Source organism: Talpa occidentalis, unplaced genomic scaffold, assembly GCF_014898055.3.
Source record: "Talpa occidentalis isolate TD23 unplaced genomic scaffold, MPIMG_talOcc4v2.1 talOcc4.10, whole genome shotgun sequence".
NCBI classification, from domain to species: Eukaryota; Metazoa; Chordata; class Mammalia; order Eulipotyphla; family Talpidae; genus Talpa; species Talpa occidentalis.
Genome location: NW_023600993.1, coordinates 5358529 through 5381502, shown reverse-complemented (window position 1 = coordinate 5381502; position 22974 = coordinate 5358529). Strand labels below are relative to the sequence as shown.

The 22974-nt window shown below is 57.7% G+C and overlaps 1 protein-coding gene across 6 annotated transcripts in view; it reads left to right on the top strand.

Moving 5' to 3' along the window:
- ATP2B2 (ATPase plasma membrane Ca2+ transporting 2) overlaps positions 1–22974 on the top strand; it is a 133840-nt gene that overhangs the window by 31882 nt on the left and 78984 nt on the right. For 5 of the 6 annotated variants that reach the window (XM_037522750.2, XM_037522734.2, XM_037522767.2 and 2 more), the window contains exon 2: positions 11041–11551. In XM_037522750.2, the coding sequence (XP_037378647.1) occupies positions 11353–11551 (199 nt within the window). In that variant the 5' untranslated portion in view covers positions 11041–11352. Of the gene's footprint in view, positions 1–11037; positions 11552–22974 lie in introns of those variants that run through there. The other variant, XM_054697145.1, reaches the window with a different exon arrangement.

Here is a 22974-nt window from a genome sequence, read left to right as displayed (position 1 = left end):
GGCTGCCGGGGAGCGTGGTGCGGCATTATTTTTAGAAGTGGCACCATCTGTTCAAGGTGCCGGGCGTTTTCTGCTCGTCTCCGCAGTGGCCGGGGCAGCCGTGCCAAGTCGGGGGGAGAGCCGCAGGGCCGGCCGGCTGGGGCGGTCACTGAGCCGCATGCGGGCCTGCTGGACGGGGAGCCAGGGAGGTTCTGCAGGCGCACAGGGCTCTGGGATCTGGGGTCCGAGACTGCCTGTCGGGTGCCTCTCTGGCGTGGCCGGCACGGAGGACCAGCGGGGCGGGGGGCCTCCCCTGCTCCCAGCTCCCCGCCTGTCCCTGCTCCGAGCCTGGACTTTCCTCCTGACTGATTCTGAGTGTCCTGCCCTGACCTCCAGCTTTGAGTGGAGAGTGGAGAAGAGGCAGGCGGATGAGAGATGCTTCTGGCCAGACCACAAGCGCTTGTGGAAGCTGACACAGGGGGAGCAGGAGGTCCAGGATTGACCTGTGCGGTCCAGGGGTGCTGGGATATCTTCCCACTGGACCCCAGCTTCAGCGTGTCCAGTGCCTGACCCACCGACGTGTGGGCTTCTGAGCGGCCGCGGAGGGAGTTAGGCTGGGGATTGCAGGCAGGGCCTCTGACAGCAGATTGCCTGGATCCAGATCCGACAGTTCTGTGACCCTGGGCCGCCTCCTTACCCTGGCCAAGGCGCCACCTGTTCCTCTGTGAAACGGGCCGCCAGGAGCAGCCAGCGCAGCCCTCGTCGGGTTCAGGTGCAGATTTACTGTTCTGATGCCTGCGAGGCTGCAGCGCGCCGTTAGCATCGCTCTTCCTGCCATCTGGCTGACCAGCACAGGCTGCACCCTGAGATTCTTGGCCCCCAGTGTCCTTCCAAACTCAGCTGGGGGGCCAGCAGGGACAGAGGCCTGTCCTGTGAGGGGGCTCAGAAGGTTCCCCTTTCAGGGCATCCACAGCCTCAGGGGAGACCTGAGCTGGTGGAACCCACCCGAGACTGAAGGTGGGGGTTGAAGCTCGAGGAATGCGGCGCTCACCGTGGGCTGGCAGTGGGGAGAAGGTTGACATTCGGAGCAGGGGAATTAAAGAGAACTTGGCATCGGGGCTGGGCCTTGGAGAGGGAGGTATTGATTAATGGAAAAGTGGGTGTAGACAATCTCACATAGAGGGAACAGCGCATGCAAGGGAGGCAAGGCAGGAGCGTGCGTTAGTGTTTCAGAAAATGCGAGGAGTTCGCTTGCTCCTGGAGCCCGGGGAGGCTGGCTCGACGGGGGTCAGGCAGAATCCTGGACGCCTTGGTCACGAGTGTCTTTTTAAAGGAAGGCACTGGGGAGCTGGCTGGGGTTCGTCACCTAGGGGGGGCATGCTCAAATCTGAGAGGCAGCGTGACGTGGTGGCTTCAGTAAGACGGGTCGCACTTCTCTCGGCTCCTTCACTGTATCATCTTGGCCCTGGTGTTATTTCGCCCGCTGAGCTGGGTTTCCTCACCTGTAAAATAGGTATGATAACACTGGCCCGCGGGGCTGCTGTCGGATAAAGTGTACTCAGAGCCGAACACACCCTGACACATGGAAGCCGCGAGACTGTGGGAGTTGGAGTCACCCTCAGCATCTCTTTGGGGACAGTGAAGAAGGGGTGGTGAGGGCCAGTGGGAGACTAGGAACAGAAGAGTCTGAGCTAAGGTCGGGAGCCTGCTTCTCAGGTCTGGGCAGCTGATGGCCATGAAGGAGAAAACAGTCTAGGATGACCCTGTATTCCTACTCTGGGGGCAGGGAGGGTGCCTTAGATGCCGTAGGGGGCACAGGGGTCGTGGAAAGATGCGGAAATTTGGGGCTGTTTAAGAGCCTGAAGGGCCTTCAGAGGGGATATCTGGAAGTCACAAGGAAGGTTAGCTCAAGACCTTGCAAGCAAGAGCTGGGTGCAATAGTCATTTTGGAAACCACCATATCAGAATGAAAGTTGATGCTGGGTGGGTGGCACTGCCCAGAGGGAAGGCAAGGCATTGAGAAGATCAAGGGCAGGATCATAGGCAAAGTATACCATTGACCCAAACAGAGAAGCCATGAAGACGCCGGGGCAGATATGATCAGAGAGGCCATCAGAGAGTGGAACAAAGAGTGGGGGGCCATGAGCTGTGTGCCAGAGCTGGAAGACCGTAAAGGCCCAGGAGTCAGCCAGTAAGAGTTAATCCCAGAAGCAAACGAGGGCCTGGCCTAGCAGGAAGGGCACAGACAGGGAACTGGAGGTGACTTTAAACCAGAGGCTGGGCCACCATGGCAGGACAGGATTCTAAAACCCAGATCCAGGGAAGCACTGGTTACAGAAGGGGTAACGCCAAAAGAGGGCGTGCCCCGAAACTCTGGGACCCTGGTCCCACTTGTTTAAAATTCCCAGCCCCCACCACCAGAGACCTCTCTGCAGGTTAGGGGCTGGGGTCTCATTTCAGCCAGCCCCAGTGGGGCCAACATGGTGGCCATCCGGGAACAGCACTTGGGCAGCCCTGCTCCAGGGTCCCCACACTGAAGCCAGAGCAGCTTTGCCAGGAGAGGAATGGGAGCATGGAGGGAGGCAGTTCCTGCTCACAGCTCCTCCCCTGGCCTTCTGGCCTTTTGATTTACCCCCTCAAGTCTGAAACCATGGTGGTGCTTGACACTGCCTCTGGCGTCCCCCAGGCCAATAACCTGGGCTAGGAGGAAGGAAGGCAGCAGGTCATAAACACCAAACCAGGGGCAGTTCTGTGTGAGCCGAGCAGACTGGCCAAAGTATTGAGAAAGAGTCTAAATAAAAGACACCGCCCTCCCCAGCCCACACACACACACGAGTTCCTGCCAGGGCCTGCACTATTCCGACTCCCTTCCACTTTTGAATCCAGCAGTCCTGCTCTTCTGCTCCCCCCTCCTCATATAGTTCTACTACCTGCCTTCTGCATTCTCAGACCACAAAGAATGACTGTCCCTCAAGCCTCAGATTCCTGCTTCTCTGGTCTGGGGCCCAAAGACCCACTCAGTTATTCAAAAGAAATCTCCCAACTTACACTCATTCCCTGGCACCTTGGTGAATGAATCTCCCTCCCCCACTCCATGGAGGAAGGAATTTAATAAACTCATTCAGACAGAGATGCCGCCATTTAAGGCGGGGGATGGGGGGTGTGAGTCCCAACAGGACCCAAAGAAAAAGGAACCACGCATGATGAAAAAGAATGGATGGCTGATATGGGCTTTCTGGCATCCGTGACAGGCGGTGCTGATGGGCCGAGGTGGGTCCTCTGTCTGCACACAAGTGTGACCCAGTGTGACCTTTTCCTTGGTGTCACCTTGTTGGCTCAGGCCTGCTCACTAGGCATCCCATTGCCTGAGAACCCAACTTGGAGCATCAGCACCAGGATCTGAGGTCAGCTCCCCATGCCTGCTCACACCGCCAGTGGAAAAGGTGGTGTCTTCTGCACCCCCTCCGCTCCCAGCTCCTCAGGAAGTTCCTAGTCCAGAACTCCACTCATCAGCACTGCTGTCCTGGAAAGCTCCTGGGGAGCTGATGACCCTCTGCTCTCTATCAGCACCGGTGTGCGTGGACAGCTCCTCGGAGTGTATCAGCACCGATGTGTGTGGACAGCTCCTCAGCACATTGTCCTTCAAACCCACGCCACACCCTCAGTCAGCACCGAGGCCTTGGGGACAGCTCCCAGAGGAGCGTTTCCTTTGCTCTCCCCGGGGGCTGTCAGCACCAGGACCACGTGGACAGCGCTCCCTCCCAGCCTCTGCTGGTGAGCCTGCGGGAGAGGGGCCTGTGGTTATCAGGTTGCTTGACCTCAGCCATCCAATCCCTCCCCTGCACTGACCTTCGTCCACCTGTCAGCACTTCATCCCCAAGAGACAGCTCCCTGGGCCCCAGCTTGCGGTGGTCAGAGGTGAAGCCTGGGAATTCACCACCCAGACAATAACGTGTTGTGTGTGACCAGGGCAGAACCCTGTGCCTCCCTATACAAACCTGAGAAAAGGTCTAGAGAGAGGGATGTGTGGGGGGAGAGGGAGGGAGAGCTGGCTCTGCCACTCCCAACCAAAGACCTCATGCCAGTCCCTGAACTCTGCTTTCTCCTTTGTGAAACAGGGGTGCTGGCGGCACCTGTGTGGTAGGATTGCTGTGCAGGGTTAAATGAGATAGCAAACATGAGGATGGTGCTTAGCACATTTGCTGTCCTTACTTTGGGCTTCTGCTTGCAATCTGTGGGAAAAGAGCAGGGAGCGGGAGAGAAGGAGCCCACCCCGATGGCATGCAGGGGGCATTGTCACTATTACCATGCGGCCAGTTGGGATCTACTCTCTAATATTGGAGAAGAACAGGGGTCCATGATGGGAGCTGATGCTGGTAGGCAGAGGGCTGGATCTACCCTCCCTCGAGCCAGGCAGGAGGGTGAGAAGCTACATGAGAAGCCCTGGGTCTCTAACAGCCCACCCCCTGGCCCTGCTTCTGCCATCTGTGCCTTCAAAGCTGATGCTTGACTGTTTCTGCAAGATTTTTTTTTTTTTTAGATTTTCCTTTTCTGGTTAACAGGATAGGAGTTTTCTAAAAATAGCACTAAATTTGCTTCTGAGGTATTCATTTTCAATTCTCTTCCTCTTCCCTCATTCTTTCTTCTTGACTGTGAGAATTCAAAGCTGAGATTGTCATTGTCAGCTTTGATGCACACGTGCACACACACACCCGCAGAGCCCACACACTCAGAGCAGGTGTGGGCACAGTGCTGCCAGCTAGCTCACACGCACAGACACTCATGCACATGTACTCTAGCTGACCTGCCCGGCAAATCTTGTCCTTCAGGGTCACCCACGCCTGCTAACATATCACAAAGACACACACCCACAGTCACTTACCTGCCCCCCAACACTGGCTTTTTCTCATTCCTCCTGGCTCAGGTGTAACCCCAAACTGTGATGTCTGGCCACATGACACACCTACACTGATCTGGGCCTCCTGCGGGGGTGGGGGGTAGGGGTGGCACTTGTACCCTGCCCCTGACTGCTGGCTGAGTTCACCCTGAGTTTCTCCGGGTCAGCACCAAGGAGGAGGCCCCCTTCTAGGACAAAGAGACCTTCAGAAAGGCCAGAATTTGCATTCTGGAAGAAAGAAAAATATCCCATCCCTTCAGGAAAAGTTGGTTGGGCCCCGAGCAGAGAGGAGAGAAGCTATAAGCTGTATTCAACAAGCTGGGACCCTCCCAGCCTTCCCTGTGGTGCCAGGACCTGTGCATATAGAGCCCTTTGGGTTAAAGAAAGCCATGTGGGGATAGTGTGGTTGAGCAGGCAAGTCAGGCAGGGAGTGAGCAGAACCAGCATCCTAAGAACAGGCACCCCTGGACAAGTTCTTCCCCTAGGTCAGGAACCAGGCCCAGCTCTCTCTGTTAGTCCTCAAAAAACCCCGGAGATGGCTATACAGTTGGCACCGTATGGGAGGAGGAGACTGAGGCTCAGGGAGGGAGGGGCTGAGGGCCCAGCCACGAAACTACACGTGACAGCACCAGGTTTCCCAGTGGGGTCTCCTAGTGGGCCTGGTCCCCACACCTGCCATTGGTGCAGAGGAATAGGTATCTTTAAAAATACATGTTAAGGTGGCATTTAAATTCAGCACATCTTAAAACAGAAGGATTCAGCATCTGAAAGTTATTTTTAGCACATTATTCATTTGCAATTGTCCCAGCCACCATCCTTCAGTTAGGATTTGAAAAGCTGTTGGTTTGGGGTTTGGGTGTGTGTGTGTGTGTGTGTGTGTTTTAATCCTTCCTTCGAAAGATAGATTCCTTCTATGTTAAATTAACTCCAAAAAAAAACCCCAAAGCACATGGCCCCTTCCTCTGCCGACGACCCTCCAGGCAAGGACTTTTTATTAAGGTGCCCCTAACCTATTCTTGAGTCAGTGAAATGTAACAATACAGAGTCATTTAAATGCTAATAAGATGAAACCAAAATGCACAAATTCAATACTGCCAGAATGTTCTCCTGGATTCTGAAGGACCTGACTCCTCAGAGCCTGAAGGGATCCCGAGAACACTAGTCCAAGCTCTTCACCTACCACGGGGGGAAACTGAGGCCCAGGGAGGAAAGGGACATGGCCAGACCACGCTTGAAAAACAGGGATGTGGCCTCACTTGGCCATGCCACCCCTAGTGAGGGGCTCGTCTCTGGACCTGGGACTGACCCTGTGTCCTGCCAGGACCTGCATCTCCCTTTGCTCCAGCTGCGATGCAGACACCAAAGCCTGGAGGCCGAAGCCCCAGAAAGTCACTGCCTGCGTGGCTCTGGGGGCTAAAAGTCCATGGTCACAGTGCTGGCTCGCAGAGTTTCTTCTTGTGTGCACTTGCGTGGCCAAGATCAGCTCTCCGTGTCTCTTTTGATGAGAACACGAACCCCATGCATGCGGGCTTCTCCCTCACGACCTCCCAAAGACCTGCCTCCGTGTACATCGGGCATCTGGGCTCCAACATAGAGCGGAAGGAGCACACGTTCCAAATGTGTCCATTACCTAGAAAGGGGTAACCTGGCTGCAAATGAGGTTCACCACACCCACGAATGAGCGGGAGGTAGGAGAGGTGAGAGAGGGGCATCTGCTTCCAGCCAGAGGCCTCCCTGGGAGCCCACACACAGGGCTTTCAGCGGGTCCTCATGGCAGCCTGCGAGCCTGATGAGGCTGCTTTGCACATGAGGCCCAGAAAGGTCAGGTGACTTCTCCAAGGTCACGTGGCTCCTTTAATCCCATCCGGTCAGAGGTTGGTGGCTCACATGTTCAGGCAAGGATGTCAGCGTCCCAGAGGCTGTAGCGGAGGGGTTGGCTTCAGCCCCACACCGTACCTCCTTCTGATGAAGAGAAACCGAGGAGTTGGGCAGGGGTGCATCTCAAAGATAAAAGTGTGACCACCGGTGCGGATAGCTCTCATGACCCCAGCAGAGAGATGGAGCCAGGTGGAGTGGGAATCACAGCCCATCTTACAGGTCAGAGAACCTCCCAGGGAGATGGCCCGAGGGCTTCCAGGGGTTGTTCCTTCACCAAGCATCTACTGAGCGCATTCTTGATGCCAGGCACCCTACTGGGTACCAAACAGGCATGGCTGCTGCCCACGCAGAGCTCTCAGCTCCTGGGGAAGGGAGAGAGCTAAGCAGGCCCAAGCAGTGAAGTGCAACATGCAGGTTGACATGGAAAGTTCCAGGAGTCAGAGCAGTTAGAGTCCTGGGTGGTGAGGAAAGCTTCCAGGGAAAGGATGCCGAAGCCGAGCGGGACAGGACACTGTTAGGGAGCAAAGGCCCTGTTAGCAGGTGCCCTGCTGCAGCTGTGAGGCAGCTTTGGGGGATCCAGCCACCTGATGGCTCCTGTATGCACCGCCCGCTACAGACTGTCTGCTGTGCGGGCATTTGTGTGGCATTCATTTTACAAGTGCTTCTGCAGTCGGCAAATCCCACAATCAGATCGAGTCCCACAGTGAGCTCTGCAACTTCGAAGGAAAGACCAAGATGCCCAGATCAGGGGTGAAGTCAGGCACATGTGTGAGATGCACCATGGGGGGCAAGCGAGGGGGACTGGAGTGAGCTGCGTGAGAACAAGTAGCTGCAGTGCAGACCTCAAAGCAGCCTAAGATCAGTCACCCACGGGGCAAAGTTCTGATTTTGTAATGGATTTTGCGATCCCAGAGTCTCACCCTCCACACCTGCTTGCACGGTCCCCTCCTGCACCCTCTACCATGTCCCCCCGATATTTACTGGCACATGGTCATATATGTCTGTTTCTTTCATGTCCATCTTTTGGCTTAAATCCTGCTTGCCCTGAAGCGGGGGGCATCTCCTACTCACAGTTGAGAGGGCGAAATCTTCCTGGATGCCCTGGGCCAGCTTGGATTTTCCCGCTCTGAGCACCCACCACACCTGTCCAGGCCCGTCACGATACAGAAGCTTTTTATTTATCTAGCTGCCTCTCTTCTCCCATGTCTGTCCCTGGAAGGCAAGAGCCATGTCTGGGTTTTTCAGTGCCTGGCACGCAGTCGGTGTCCGAAATACAATCATACCAGCACTGGACGGGAGGACAGACTGATGGGCAGAGGATGAGTAGATGGAGAGGTGGGTGGGCGCTTAAGATCGTTATTTGTCGTCCACAGCCGTCGTTAAAATCGCCAGCAGCCCATTAATTCATGCCCGCTGTTGTCGTCACAAATATAATTACTGCGAACAATTACCAGGGCTGGCGCTGTCAGAGATATAATTATCGGTGCCTGTGAGCCACCCGCAGGTAGCAGGGGGGCGGAAAGAAAATAGCACCTTGGGTTTCCAAAGTCCCTTGCGGTTTGCTAAGCACTTTCATTCACTCACGACACTTCATTTAAGCGTCGTAAGAACCCCATGAGGGAGTTCGCCGCGGAGGAAGCAAAGGGCCCTGATTGAGACTCGAGAGTTCAAATCCCAGCTCTGCCACGCGCCAGCTGGATGGCCCTGGGGGTTCCTGTGCCTTTCTGGGCCTCCGTTTCCTCATGTTTTCTATGAAGATAGTGAGAGTCCCCAGCTTGCACAGCGGTCGTGTGGACTGGAAGGGATCACCACCGTTACGTGAAATCGTAGCACCGATGTGGTGCTCTCCCTTCCTTCCCGCCTCTTTTTGAAGATCGTGAAACTAATTTTAATTAAGATGATGAAACTTATTTTAATTTTCCTCCCATTCAGCTGGAGGTGGAGATCTTGGGCTGAGAAACGGGCCTCTCGTGCCCCTGCTGTTAACGCTACAGCATCTGTCCGCAGGCGTCCCAGGGCCCTGCCTCACCTACTCCTCCCAGGGGCTCATCGCCGGGGTCAAAGGGCATGGGTGCTGGAGGGGGTGCAAGCTGGGACAGTCAGGGGCACGTGCATTCCTGCAGGACTGGGGTGCGGGAGCTTTTGTGCCCTCTGCCCTTCATTTCCGGGGAGTCCCCCATTACTTTTAGAGCATTTTTATGATCCTGGCTTTCTTTGGTGTCTTGGGTCTGTGCTTGGGCGTTGCGTTCATTTTAGCTTCTACCCCATAAGACCTGTTGCTCCCAGTGTGAAAATAAGCTTCCCTCTGGCAGCCCTCCTGGAAGGAGGATTCTCCTGAGACTCCAGCACCCCTGCCCCATGGCTCGGAAGCCCCAGGCGCCAGACAGAGGCACACTAGATCTGAATATGGTTTATCATTCAATCCCAGTACGTCGGGAGGTAGCAGGGAGCAAGGGACGATGATAGTCAACTTACAGATGAGGAAACCAAGCCTCAGAAGGGTCAAGGGACTGGCCCTGGACCCCACAGCAGGATTCTGGATACTCATATTTGAACCCGGATGTCTCTGATCCCACATACTGTGTTTCTAACCGTCATCGCCAGACACCGTCCACCCACCAGCCTCAGCTTGCAGCGAGAAAGGAGGGAGCGCCCCCTAGGGGAAGGGGAGAGAGCACCAGCTGGGGGTCAGGCGACCGGGTCCCCCTCATCAGGCCGTTCTGCTCTTGCTGTCTGGCCCGGAACACTTTTCCTACCCCTTCTGAGCTTCCGCTTCCCCATTGGGAAAATGAAATTATAAAATATCTCCAGCTTTAAAATTCTGTGCCAGGGCCTCCCCTGGTGGCGCAGCGGTTGAGCGCTGGGCTGCGAAGCTGCCCACAGCCTCTGCATCACCGGTTCAATCCCCGGTCACCAGCAAGGGTCCCACATGGCGCGCAGACCCCTCCTGCTGCCCGCTGCTCCCCTCAGCAGTGTATTTCAGTAAATCTGCCTGCTCCGCTCTACCCTCTGGCTCTGGTGAATTCTCTCACCCTTACGCGCTTCTGACTGTACCCAGTGCTTGTAGAAATAAATAAATCAATCTTTAAATAAATAAATAAATAAAATAAAATTCTGTGCCAGAGGAAAGGCTCGTCGAGGAGAGAGAGGACGAGCGGAGGGAGTTGGAGCTGGGCGGGTGCCTCCATCTCTCTCACCTTCTTCCCACCGCGCCCCCGTGCTGCCCCGGCCTAGGACGGCCAGCTGGCCACGCGCTGGGTGGGGCTGCTCCCCGCGCCAGGCCCAGCCGAGCTCAGCAGGGGCCTTTGTCACCCAACGCTTGCCGGGGCCTGGGCCACTGGTGTTGGGTGTCAGGGCGGATTGGGTTCTCTGCTGGCAGCCCCGCAGCCGCGCACTCCGGCGAGGGTGGCCAGGCGACAGGAGTGCCTGCACTCCCCTCTCCTCCCGGGCTCCCCAGAGGGACGCGGCGGTGCTCCGGGTTCTGGATGGTGGGGTCCCCCAGGTGAGCGCTCCATGGGCCTGAGCTCAGCGGAGGCGCTGGGCTGTGGGTTACGTTTTATGAATATGCATGAGCCGTGGCTCTGCCCAGGCTGAGGGTCTTGACTGACGGTGGGGGCCGCAGTCGCGGCCACGAGCTGCTTCCTCCCCTCCCCATGCCCATGAGACCCCGCAAGGAGAGAACAGGGTGTGTCTGCAGCTGTGGTAGCGAGAGTGGGGGGTCTGTGCTGGGGCCTGGGCACTCCATGGCCAGGTGGTGCGGGCGCAGCCGTGTGAGCACACGAGAAGACAGTGAGAGGCCTGTGTGTGCGGGCCTGTGGGCACAGGTGTATCTGAGAGGAGGTGTGGCCGCGTGTGACCACATGCAAGGCGGCAGGGTGCCTGCCAGCGTGTGCGAAGTGGGGCCTGCGTCTGTGTGGGTGTGGGGGCGGCCTAAGAGCCGGTGGGCCAGGTGTTTCGGGGCCTCGCGGGTGTGTCTGAGGGTGTGTCTGAGGGTGTGTGCACACCAGCGTGTGTTGTGGAGTCAGCGTGTTCCATGCACAGTGGCCAGCTAGGGGCTGTGCTGTACGGGGAGGGTGCGCCAGGCCGTCTTGGGGCGCAAGGGGGATGCTGTCCCACCAGGCGGGCGCTGGCGCCTTCGGAGTTACCGCATGTGCTGGAGTGTCTGGGGTGGGCAAGAAAACACCCGTGTCAGGGCATGTGGGTGCTGTTTGGGTGACCGGCTGGGACTTTCTTAGTGTGTGGCTTCCAGGGTCTGACCTTGTCACCACCCTTTCCTTGCCCTGCAGGAACCACCACCCCGACCATGTAGATGCCAGCTCCGGGGAGCAGCATGGGCCCCACTGAATGGAGACTCCTGGGTCTGCAGCCCTGAGCCCCTCCGGCCCCTGGACCTCACCCCGTGCCCGGGGACACCCCTTCGAGCTTGCTGCTGCTGTCGCCAGCCTGCCACGACCTCCCCCTCCCCCTAGGACCCGGCGTCGGCCTCCAGGAGCCCCAGCCACGCAGTGAGGCTGTGCCACCGCCCCCGGAGCCATCACCCGGCAGCTTCTCATCCAGCATTGCCCCTCGGGCCGCGCAGAGCGGGGACTGTGGCAGACATGGGTGACATGACCAACAGCGACTTTTACTCCAAAAACCAAAGAAACGAGTCGAGCCATGGGGGTGAGTTCGGGTGCACGATGGAGGAGCTGCGCTCCCTCATGGAGCTGCGGGGCACCGAGGCTGTGGTCAAGATCAAGGAGACCTACGGGGACACTGAAGCCATCTGCCGGCGCCTCAAAACCTCCCCAGTGGAAGGTAGGTGGGGAGATGAGAACCTGGGGCCGGGGGGCCGTCTGGGTTGACTCCGGGGCAACCAGTGCATGGACTGACATGCCGGGATGGCCAGGCTGGTGCTTTCTAGAGGGTCAGCCTTCTAGGCTAGGCCAGGGAAGAGGCCTCTGTTCCTCCCTTCCCTTGTGGGTTGGGGGCTGATTGAAGCCACTTGCAGAGAGAATCACAGGGACAGAGCTGGGCCAAGGCTGTGCTCTGGAAACCAGCTATGAAAAATCTACACAAGCGGGCAGCTCTCCACCACCAAGGTGGGCTCATCATCCCACGGTACAGATGCCCAGTCTCTGAGGCAGGCCAGAGAGGGCTAGTGGGCCGGAAGAGAACCACACCCGGATGGCCTGCAGCCAGGTATAGGCTTCCCACCCCGTCCGCAATGATTGGACTCCAGGGTCCAGTCACCCAGCCTGCCCTCCCTTCCCCGGGCCCAGGAGCCCCGGGCGCCCCTGCCTCTGTGCTGGCACATGAGCCCCACATGGGCCCATGCAGCTGATTCCCACTTCCCAGCTCTGCCCCTGGGCTGCACCGTGTCTGTCTGTCTGTCTATCTGTCCCACACCTAGAGTCTGCTGGGGAGCCCCTGGGGCGTGAGGCAGCCGGGGCAGCAGGAAGGGAGGCCGACACAGGACATGCAGACGCTGCTGCGTGTCTTGCCCTGGGGCCGCCTTGTAACCACCCCAATGCGGAGACCTGGGATCGCTGTGAAGAGGTTGCCAGCCACCTGGGGGTTCCTTTGGAAGACCCCAAGCCAGGTCATCCACCCCGAGACAGAGAGGAGAAAAGCCAGCCCAGCCTGAGCACAAGCTCATTAGCTTCCTGGCCCACTGACTTGCCCCAGCCATGAGGGAGAAAACCCCAAAGGTGAGGGCGTGAGCTTCCATCCCGTGCTCCCCATCCTGCAGCTCTGGGCAAGGGGACTACTCTGAGCCCCAGTTCCTACCTCTGGAGACCGAGTCCCACGTGTAACCTCACAGAGTCTATGGAGGCCTGAGCATACAGTCGGCGCTCAATAAGGGCAGCCATTATTATTCTAAGGAGGATGGATGGACACCCTTCCTCCAGGTGGGGCCCAAGGCCTGGGAGGCCGCAGCAGCTGAACTCTTATCCCATGTAACACACAAGAAATGGGGGCCCCACGCACCCCCCAGATCCAATCCCAGAGCCCAGGCGCCCCGGCCCTCGCCTGGGTGCATCTCCTGCGGAGGCTGCTGTGGACCCAGCTGCTCGGCAGGGACCACCCATTTGTCTTGGGGGCGCTGCACCCACACTGCATGCGCCCAGGCTCTGGGTGTCTGTCCCTCTTCCACTGGGGTCTCCTCTGCCCGGTCAGGGGAGAAACTCACTTTCCAGGTGCTGCTTTCTCTGGTGCTGAGTCCAGGCAGGTGTTCAGAAACACCTTTTTTTTTAAAAAAATTTATTTATATAGGAACCGGGGTACAGGCCAGATGCACGGGCGGGTGAAAGGAATCACCAGAGACAGTGAGGAACAGAACAGGCAGAGTGACGAAATCCACTGCTGAGGGGAGCAGCGGGCGAGACAGGAAAGGTCTGCTGCGCCATGGGGGATTCTCCCCAGCTGGCCGGGATCGAACCCGCGCTGCAGAGGCTGAAGACAGCTTCACAGTGTGGCGCTCAACCCGCTGTGCCACCAGGGAGGCCACAGAAACACCTTTTCGTTCTCAGCGTGGGTTGGTCTGGTCTGTGCAGGGAGGCAGAGTCTAGAGGAAGGACCCTTTCTTCACTGTGTGAGTCCAACTCGGAGCCTGAGATGGCCTGAGGGGTGCTGGGGGCTCCTGGGCCCCACCCTCGTGGTCCACATGGCCCACCTCACCGGCCTGCAAGGAAGCAGGCCTTCGGAGTGCGACCAGGAGAGCCTCTTGGGTCAGAGCTTGTTAAGTATCTCTGGGTCCCAGACCCTGTGAAGGTCTCGATGAAAGCTGTGGCCTCCTTCCCCACAAACAGCGGCAAAGGGCATGTAACAGATGTTGCTCATGTTTTCCAGGGGACTCCCAGAGTCCCTGGATGGAGGGCTGTGGACCTCAGTTAAGAAGTGCGCCCTCCACTCCGCCTGACCTGGGAGCCGAGGCTCTGAGCTGCAGCGCCGCGTGGTACAGGCAGCGGCTCGGGGCGGCCCCTGCACACTGCCAGAGAAAGGGAATCCTGTCCTGCTCTCTACATCCGGCGCGCAGCTGGTGCCTGGGACAGAGGAGGGCGAGAACTGCCCGATGAAACCCTGAGACGTGGCTGCTGTGTCCTCAGCCCATGTGGAGAATCGCTGAGCAGCCAGAACAGCAGATAAATTGAGACTCCAGGGTTCCAAGGAGAGGTGAGGTGGGTGGAAGGGAAGGTCAGGGAAGGTTGCCTGAAAGAGGACGTATCTGAACTTAGCAATGGAGAAAAGAGAGCTTGGCACATGGCAACTTTTCTTAGATACTCCACGGAGTACCGGTGCGCTACAGGAGTGAGGCGTGCAGTGGAAGCTAAGGGGGACTCGGTTTACTCATCTCTCAAATGGAAAGAACCTTCACAGCTCTGCCTCTTGCTCTGCAGTCAGCTGTGCGCGCTGTGGGCCTTTTGTCTGAGCTCTCCTGGCTTTGGTTTCCTAATTTTTCATGAGGATCGAGTGAGACTGTTCCTGAGGAAGTGCCCGGGGGAGGGGCAGGACCCCCAGGAAAGGAGCATCTATTGGGGTGCAGGCGAGCCACAGGTCCCAGACCTGGGGGAGCTAGCTTCTAACCCCAGTTCTGCCATCCACCAGCCGTGCCACCCTGGGCAAGCTGCTCAGCCTGCTGCGGTGTCCTCGTGTGTGAAGTAGGATAATAGCACCACTAGCCCCGAGGTGGGGGTGAGGGCACCGGGAGGTGGAACAGCACCTGGCTCATTGTTAGGGTCCAGCCCGAAACTGACCTCCATCTCCCCATCTGCATATGGGTCGTGGACCGGGAATAAGATCAGCCCAAGGGCCCAGTGCGTCCATGCCCATGAATGTCAGCTCCTCTTGCTCTCAATTTGATTATCACTGCACCGGAAGCAGCAGTCGGGCCCCGGAAAGGGTGGAAGCTGACTTCCAGAAGGCTGGCACGTCCATCCATAGTGCAGGGCTCCTTACCGGGCTGTTCTGCATCCTCATCACATGCCCCAGGAAGAGGTGCTGTTAGCCCATGTCACAGGCGGGGGCCTGAGGCTCGGGGCCAGCTTCAGTGTCCACACGGAGAAGGCAGCACAGCTCCGTCAGGCACTGTGCGGGCGGTGCCCACAGCCGGGCCCTGGAAGGTTTCCCACAGCCGCTCCCCATCGGTGGGAGCCCGCGGCCTTCAGCCCCGCCCCCGCCTTGGAGCCCCGGGCTGGGGCTGTGTCGGCTCCAGACAGCACTCGGGCTGGCCAGCGACACCCGCCTCCCCGCCCGGTCTGCTGACGTGAGCGGGAGCTGCCCCTGAGTCACACTACAGGAAGGCGCTCCAGGCCACGCATAAATTAGCCTTCCCAGCCACATCCAGCTAATTTTAGGCAAAAAGATCTCAGCAAGTGATAGAGAGGGTTTGTAGCCAGAGAAATCAGGCCCCTACCCTGACGTCCCGCCCCAGGCACCACCTGCTGCTGAGGGCTGTGATGGCTCCTCTGTGCGCACAGCCTGGGGGTGCCCCGGACTCCTAAGAGGCCAGGGCAGGCCCTGCCCCCCATTCTGAACAGCTTTCCTTTCCTCTTTCCCGTGGTCCTGGTCGGTGGCTCGCCGCCTCCGCCACCCCCCAACTGGACAGAAGCGCCCCCAAATACCCGGGTTCAAGTCCTGACTCCTCCAGGGACACTGGGAGAATTGAGGGGTAACCTCTCTGAGCCTCAGTGGCCTCACCTGTGAAATGGGGGATTACAGAACTGACGTCACGGAGTGGCGTGAGCACTAAATCAGATGATGCACAGGAAGTTAACACACGGCATGTGGCAGAGCCTCGACACCCACAAAGCGGTGTTCACAGCCACTGTTACTATTCTAGCCAAATATTTCTTTGGAGAAACAACACACAGGACCCCAGCCTTTGAAAGGAGCAGGCAATAAAGTCAGAGTGAATGTCCTGTCAGGGGGCTGCCCTCTGCCAGGGCGAGGTGACTGAGAGAAGAGAGGCGCTGGGCTGACCCGTGGGGCCCTGGGGATAGAAACTGTCGCATCCGCTGTGTCCCTGGGCCGGTGCACTGCCAGGAGCTCTAAAACCACTGGCAGAGAGGAGGGGAGGGAGCAAGAAGAGCCGGGGTGACCTGAGCGCCTTGCAGTTGGGGTGGAAGGCTGCAGCCTGGGGCCAGGACACAGGATACCCCGCGTCACCCCTGGAGCAAGTGGCTTCAGTTCTCCAAGCCTAAGTGGCACCACCGGAGCTACTGGGCGCCCCCGGCCCTCATCCTGCGCTCCCTGACACCCGCACCCCAGGCTCCGGGGGCAGCTCGGCAGTCCTGCCGGGCACCCCCTGATGTATGTTCCATGCTGGTTGCCAGAGGGGGACAAAGAAGCCAGACGGGGCAGCACAGGGTGGGGTGGGAACCGGATACTTCGGAGTGTTGTGAAACGGAACCTCCGGTTAATTTTGCATGAACCCTACTCCTGCCGCCCAAGCAGAGCGGCGAGAGGGGCTGTGGGAGATGGGGGGGGGGGGGTTAGCCTGCAGGCGTGGCGCTGTGTGTCCTGTGCATGTGATGTTGAACCAGAACGCCCCCCGGGCCTGGAGGGCCCCATCACCCACAGAGCGCCCCCACCTGGGCCCAGGGTGGGTGTGAAGGCAGAAAGGGTTGCGGGGAGGGTCTTCTGTTTGTCATTGTGACGTGTGCTTTGTCGCCTCAAGGATCTCTGGGACCCTGAGGGGTCAGTAGGGAAACTGAGGCAGCCGTAGGCTTAGCAGTGTCTGAGACAGAATGAAGCTGTGTCGGCTCAGACCCAGGGCCAGTGGGAACTTGCTGCCCGGCCAGAGGTGAGCAACACCTGTGTCAGGTCTTTATGTGAAGTGGCCGTGCTTCATTTTAAGACCCACACCCGTCAGGTGTGAGGCTGAGAGAAAAGTGCATCCAAGTGTTCTGGAGGCCGGGGAAGCGCCGCGGCCATCTCGATACGTGCGGGGCAGAGGGGGCAGCGAGGGCTGGGCGGTGTCCCGGCCTGGCCTCTGCCCCTGAGCAGGTTCCTGACCTTGGCAGGACACCTAGACGCATGACCTCGTGCATCCGATCCGCAAAATGGGGGCTGTGCTCTTGCTCTCTGTGTGGGCCCAGAGAGCTCTGGCGTTTTCCACGGAAGAGTCATCAGTATCTGGCGTTCACTGTTTCTAGCCACTGGGAGTCTGTGGACAGAAACCCATCTCAAGCTTAGGAAAAAGGGAGTTTTCTCACACGGGCAGCTGACATGTCCAGGACTGGGCTGGCCTCAGGCCTGAGCCCAGGGCCTCCAGTGCTGCAGGGGGCTCTGTCTGTCCCTCTTCTGACCTTTCTCCTCTGCTGTCTCTGCTTGGGCTTCGTCCTCAGGCAAGCCCTCACCACAGGGCTATGGGCTAGCACCCTCCTGTTCCTGCCCCCGCCCCCAGGCGCCAAAGGTACCTCTTTCTTTCCTGAACTCTCCCTGCAGCTGGGGCTGGGCCAGGCTGATTGGTCAGTGCCCTCAGACCAGATAGAGATTGGGGGGAGAGGGGGTGCACTTGCTTGTGGTCCTCCTGCACGGAAGGCCCCCTGGGTGCTGGGAGGCTGGGAGGAAGAGCAGGCTTGCCCCTGCCCTGGGGAGTGTTTGTCTGACAGGGGGGGAAAGCGCGACACTGAGAAGGCCGCTGAGGCGTGAGGCAGGCTGGGGAGCACTAGCTGTGGCGTGACCACCCCCAGCGCTGTGGACAGTCACACGGGCCGCTGGGTATAAGCAACACCCGTCGGGGGCAGTAGGCCGAGTGTCCCAGCCACAAAGAGGCCAGCTGGGTGTCGTGGGGCATGTCCTAGCTCTGCTGCTTGCACAACTGGGGGAAACCTTGGATCAGTCGCTAGACCCCCCCCATGCCTTGGTGTCCCCACCTGTGCCAGCGGATAATAGCAGCGCCTCTTCCATAAGGTTCTCTGAGGATCAAAGGAATTTGTCAAATGGAGAAAATCGCTTAGTGCCTGGCCCGTGTCAGCCTCAGCTGTCACTGCTGTCATCATCCCCGTCCTCGGCATCATCCCCACGCCAGGTACTCTACGTGTGACTTTAAGGGACTAGTTGCGTTTAAATTAGGGGAGAAGAGAAAGGCATCTGACCCGGGCAGATCAGCGGGTTGGAGCAGCACGAGTCTATGGGTAAAAAAACATGTTGGCCCATATTCGATTTGCACCTCCCCACCCACCCACCGCCAGGGAAACAAATCCTTTCGAAGCTCGGCTTTCTGTGAAGCCTGCTGAATCTCGCGTGGATGTCAGAGCACCGCCCGCGTGGCTTCTGAGTCATCAATAAAGTGAACCCACTGTTGATTGAGACAAGCCGCCCATGCTCTCGGTCGGGGCCACGGGGCCTGTGCCTTGCCAGCACTTCTGGAGGCCAGGGGCGGGGTCGGAGGAGCGGCCAGGAGATGCAGAACAGAAAGGCCTGAGCGGCCGCTGGCCCACAGCAGCTGTGTGCATCCCAGCAGGCGAGGACTCCGGTTCCCACGAGTGACATGTGTGGGCTGGCAGCTTTGTACAGTCAGGCGCCCAGAGGGGGCTGGAGACTATGAAGGGGGGACATTTATAGGTGGGGGTCACTCTAGGCCGACCCACTATGCAAAAACGCCTGTCCCGCAGCTGCCCAGTGGCTGGCTTACTGTGTGCAGACTTAAGGCCGAGCCTTCCCGACGGACGATGTCCCATGATCACAGCCGCCCCGAATGGGAAGTAGAGGCTGGAGAGAAAGAGGGACCTGATTCTTACTAAGAAGCGCCCCGGCTTTTCAGAGCACGCATGCAGTGAACACTAGTGCCGACGGTGCGCTCAGGAAAGAGAAGGTGTGAGAACGGACCCCGAGTCCCAGCGCCAGCACGGAGGCCCTGGAGTCAGTCATTCCCTGCCTCCGGGTCTCAGTTTCCCCATCGTAAAAGGCCCAATAATACCCACCTCCCAGAGCCGGCGGCCCAGGCGGCCAGTGACTGTCCCGCTGCCCCTGCTTCTGTCATGCCGGCCGGAGAGGTCGACTGATGCATGCATTTGTTGAACACATATGTACTGTGCACCTACTGTGTGCCGGCCTGGGCCATGATGCTCTTCTGGGGAGACACCAGTGCCCCTCGGGAGGTGCTTGTGTGAGGTGTGCTGCACCTGGCACAGTGAGGAGGCTGAGATGAGGCCCTTCCCAGACATACCCTCTTGGCCCAAGGAGCCTGGGTGAGGGATGGGGTGTCAAGAAGGAGGTAACTCTGGGGCACAGAGGCAGACAGGAACCAGTGAAAAAGCAGGGAGCTGGGGGCAGGGCTTCAGTCCAGCCAGAGGGGTGGAAGAAGGACCCCCTTCCTGCCCCTCTTCCCCCTCAGCTCCCAGAGGTGTGTAGCTGGGTTGCACCCAGGCCTGAAGATGCTCCCCACCAGCAGTCAAGCAGGCTCTGGCATATGCGGTGAGCTTCCAGCAGCCCGGGCCTCTCTGAGGCTTCAGGGCATCGCCCGGGCTCACCCTCACAAACCCCTGAAACAGGAAGAGTTCACACGCCCAGCTTACAGGCGAGGACACGGAAACTCGAGGCGGCACCTCAGCTGGCCTCTCGGGCTGGACCCCACCTCTGTCACAGACACCCTGGACTGGAAGGCGCAGGAGGGGACTGGGCTGACTTTGGTCCTCTGTGGCTTTTGGAGGCCCTCTCCAAGCCCCCCAGCCATGAAGAGGGTCTGGCCACCGTGAGGTCCCTGGAGGCTCAGACAATTCCATCGGCAGACTCTGCGCCAGCACCCCTTAGCGGCGCAAGCATCACACTGGCCACAGGGTGGGCACTCACAGCCAGACCCCAAAGCCCTCTGACCTCACATCCTCAGGGTGTGGCCCAGGTCCCCCAGCCCTCCCCCTCCAGAGCCCTTGGTCCTGCACCCCATACCCCAGCCTGACAGTCCTTCTAACAGCTGTGGAGCCCGAACCACAGGGACTTCCGGACGCCCACGGGCGGTCTCTGGAGCAGCATGCTCGCTCCTGGAAGCCCCGGGCCCGGGTCGCAGTTTCTGATTACTTCCCTCCCTGAACCTCAGCGCCTCTTCCGTCAGGCGGGCCGAGGGCTGAGAGATGTTGCTCAGTAGCCACAGGCTGAGTGTTCGGGCAACCTCAACCTGCCAGCCAGCCAGGGCCCCCCAAAGGCGGAGTTCAGCTGGAGAGCTGACGCGGCCTCTCCTGCAGGCCCGCCTGTCACACGAGAGGGCCCGACCGGGCAGGTGAGTTATTTATACAGGTTCCCCTCACCCCACAACGATTATCTTACTCCTGGCGCAATCCAGGCCTCTGCTGTGGTTTCAGTTATTTATAGTCAGTGGAAATTAGCGGCCCAGCCGAAGGTTCCCGAGTACCCACCTGCCAGCGTCAGCTCCACCCCCATGGGAGACCCCTGGAAATTTCCATGATCCCAGCAAAAGATCCCAGGGACCATTGCTGAGCAGAGAAGACCCTACTCTTCCTGTGGGATAACTTTGGACAAGATGTCACGGAGCTGAAAGGCAGAAGTAGCCCTTCCAGTTAGAGGGTCTGGGAGGGCTGCATGGAGGAGGGGATATTAGAGCAAGGGCTAAAGGCTTTGCAGTGGGGAAGAAAAACATGTGGACAAAGGGCACAAAGGCCAAGAAGAAGGGTGTATAAAGGGAGGAGCTGGACATTCTGCTGGGGCTTGGGGAGGAAGCAACTTCCAAGAGCTTTACTTGCATCATTGCCTCATTCAATCCTCCAAACAATCCTACGTGGGGACAGAGGCACAGAGAAGTTAAATCACTGGCCCACAGCCACACAGCTCATGAGTGGGCAGCTGGGGTTCAAGCTCAGGCAGGGACTCCAGATCCCTCCCAAGGAACCACTGTGAAGAGCCCTGAATATTGAGCCTAAAAATTTGGGCTTAAATGAAGAGGCAGTAGGGAGCTCTGAAGGTTCTCGAGCAGAGTGTGGTTGAGATGACTGGTCTGGCAGGTGACATCCAGGTGACGAAGGTGCTGATGGAGCCGTCCTATCTCTGCCAACAGCCCCAAACCTGGGTGGGGGTCCACCAGAGGGGGCAGAGATCTGGACCTGTATTGTTCGCTGCTGCGTTCCAGCACCTACAGCTTGTCTGTCTCTGCGACCAGATTTCCTCTCTGTGAAGACACCGGTCACGTGGGGTGAGGGCCCACCCTGGCCACCTCATCTTCCCTCAACAGTGACTCACGTCTGCGATGGCTCCCAACCCAAATAGGGTCACATTCTGAGCCACTGGGGCTGAGACGTGTGGATTGGCAGGGACGTAATTCAACCAGAATGTTTTCACTTGAGACAATCATTTCTGCCCTCGAGCCACAATTTCTGTCCTACAAAGTGGGGGCATAAGTGGGGGTAGACAAGAACTGTGGGTAGGGCAGGCGGGCTGGGTCCTGTGAGGACAAGGAGGTCTCCAGGAGTCTAGCACACAGCGGGGCGTAGGAAGCAGGACTGCACCTGGAAAGTGCCCCTAACCTAGGTCTATGCCGCTTACTACCTGTGCGCACAAGCAAATGACTCTACCTCTCAGAAGCTGTTCTCTCACCTGTGAAGCAGCACTTACTCCTGGGCCTTGCGAGGAATGAATGAGCTTGTTGAAGCAGGAAGGCACAGCATGCCGGGGCAGGCAGCCACTGGGACTGGAGACGGCCGTTATTATCATTACTATCATCATCAACATCAACATGTTATAAGCTTGTGACACTGAGGCCCAGAGAGGACAAGATCTTTCCCAAGCACACGCAAACATCTGGCACAAAATCAAATAAATACTTGGGACTCCCAGCCACAGTCCCAGCTTTTTAAACCTTGTCCCTGTGTGATTTTTAAGAAAAAGTAATTCCTGAGTGCCCAACATCTGGAGAGCAATTAAACCCCTTTCTACTTTTTCATGTGCCGAATGGTGGTTACAGAGACTAGGAAGCCTTGTGCATGAGGTCTGTGTAAGAATGGGGTGTGAGAACAGCAGGGCTTAGTGTTGCACGTCGCAACAACTCTGGGGAAACAGACTAGAGGAAAGTGGCTGGAAAGGAAACATCCAGAGATGCATGCCGGGGTTGTGGGGGGAGATGGGGCAAAGGTTTTTCTCTCGGTCTCTTTCTGCATTGGTGGGATGTGCTTCTCACAGGCTATTGCCGGCAGCTATCTTGATGCTCTGTGGGCAGAATGGGAGGGGTTTCCCTATGTGAGAGCAAAATCTAGAAAAAATTGTCACAAAGATCAGTGGCAGGACTGATAGAACAGTGTCCCTTGGGGAATTTGTGGTGGGGACATCGGCTTTGTTTGGGGTAGTGGTAGCCTCAGGATTCCAGGCAGTGCTTTGCTAGTAAGTGTTGGACACCCAGCTCGGTGTTGGGAGGGGTCCTTGTTTGCCGTGTGTGCCAATACCCGTAGTGTAAATACTCCCACTGTCACCAATGTGATGGCAAGAAACAGAGCTGGGAAGGGCTGCCCAGGAGCACACCATTTTATAGGGTTTCTACCATGCAGATACAATGGTCTGTCCAAGCGAGAGCATAAGTTATACGGGGCCTCCCTGGTGGCGCAGGCGGTTGAGCGCTGCACTGTGAAGCTGTCCACAGACTCTGCAGCGCGGGTTCAATCCCAGCCGGCTGGCGAGAATCCCACATGGTGAAGCAGACCCCTCCTGACTCGCCTGCTGATCCCCTCAGCAGTTTATTTCGGGGAACTGTTCTGTTCCCCGCTCTGTCTCTGGTGAATCCTCTCACCCTCCCGCGCATCTGGCCTGTACCCTACTTCTTGTGTAAAAATAAATAAATCTTTAAAAAAAAAAAAGCATAAGTTATAGTGAAATGTAGAAAAATAATTAGGAATCAGTGCATGTGGCCTGTCTGCTGCCTTTTAAAATATAATTTATATGAACTATAAGTTTAGATCATTTAATTCCAACAATGACCATATTTAACAATCAGCTTGAAAAAATACCTGAAAATTTAATAGTCAGCTCTCACAAAGCTGGTCCCAGCACATCACAGGATCCAAGCCCAGGGAGAGACCTGGCATGGCCATGTGCCTACCCTGAGGCCAGGAAAGGGGGCCATCCTGATTGGAAGCCCCCAAGACTCCCACCAGTGGGGGAGACCTCATCTCCCCAAAGGAAAAAAGAATGTGACTTGAGAACCAAACCCAACACCTGCTTTTATTTCTCTTTTTGATCATTTGATCTTGTGTACTTTTTTCTCCCATGATATCATTTTTATTTCTTTTTTGAAAAAT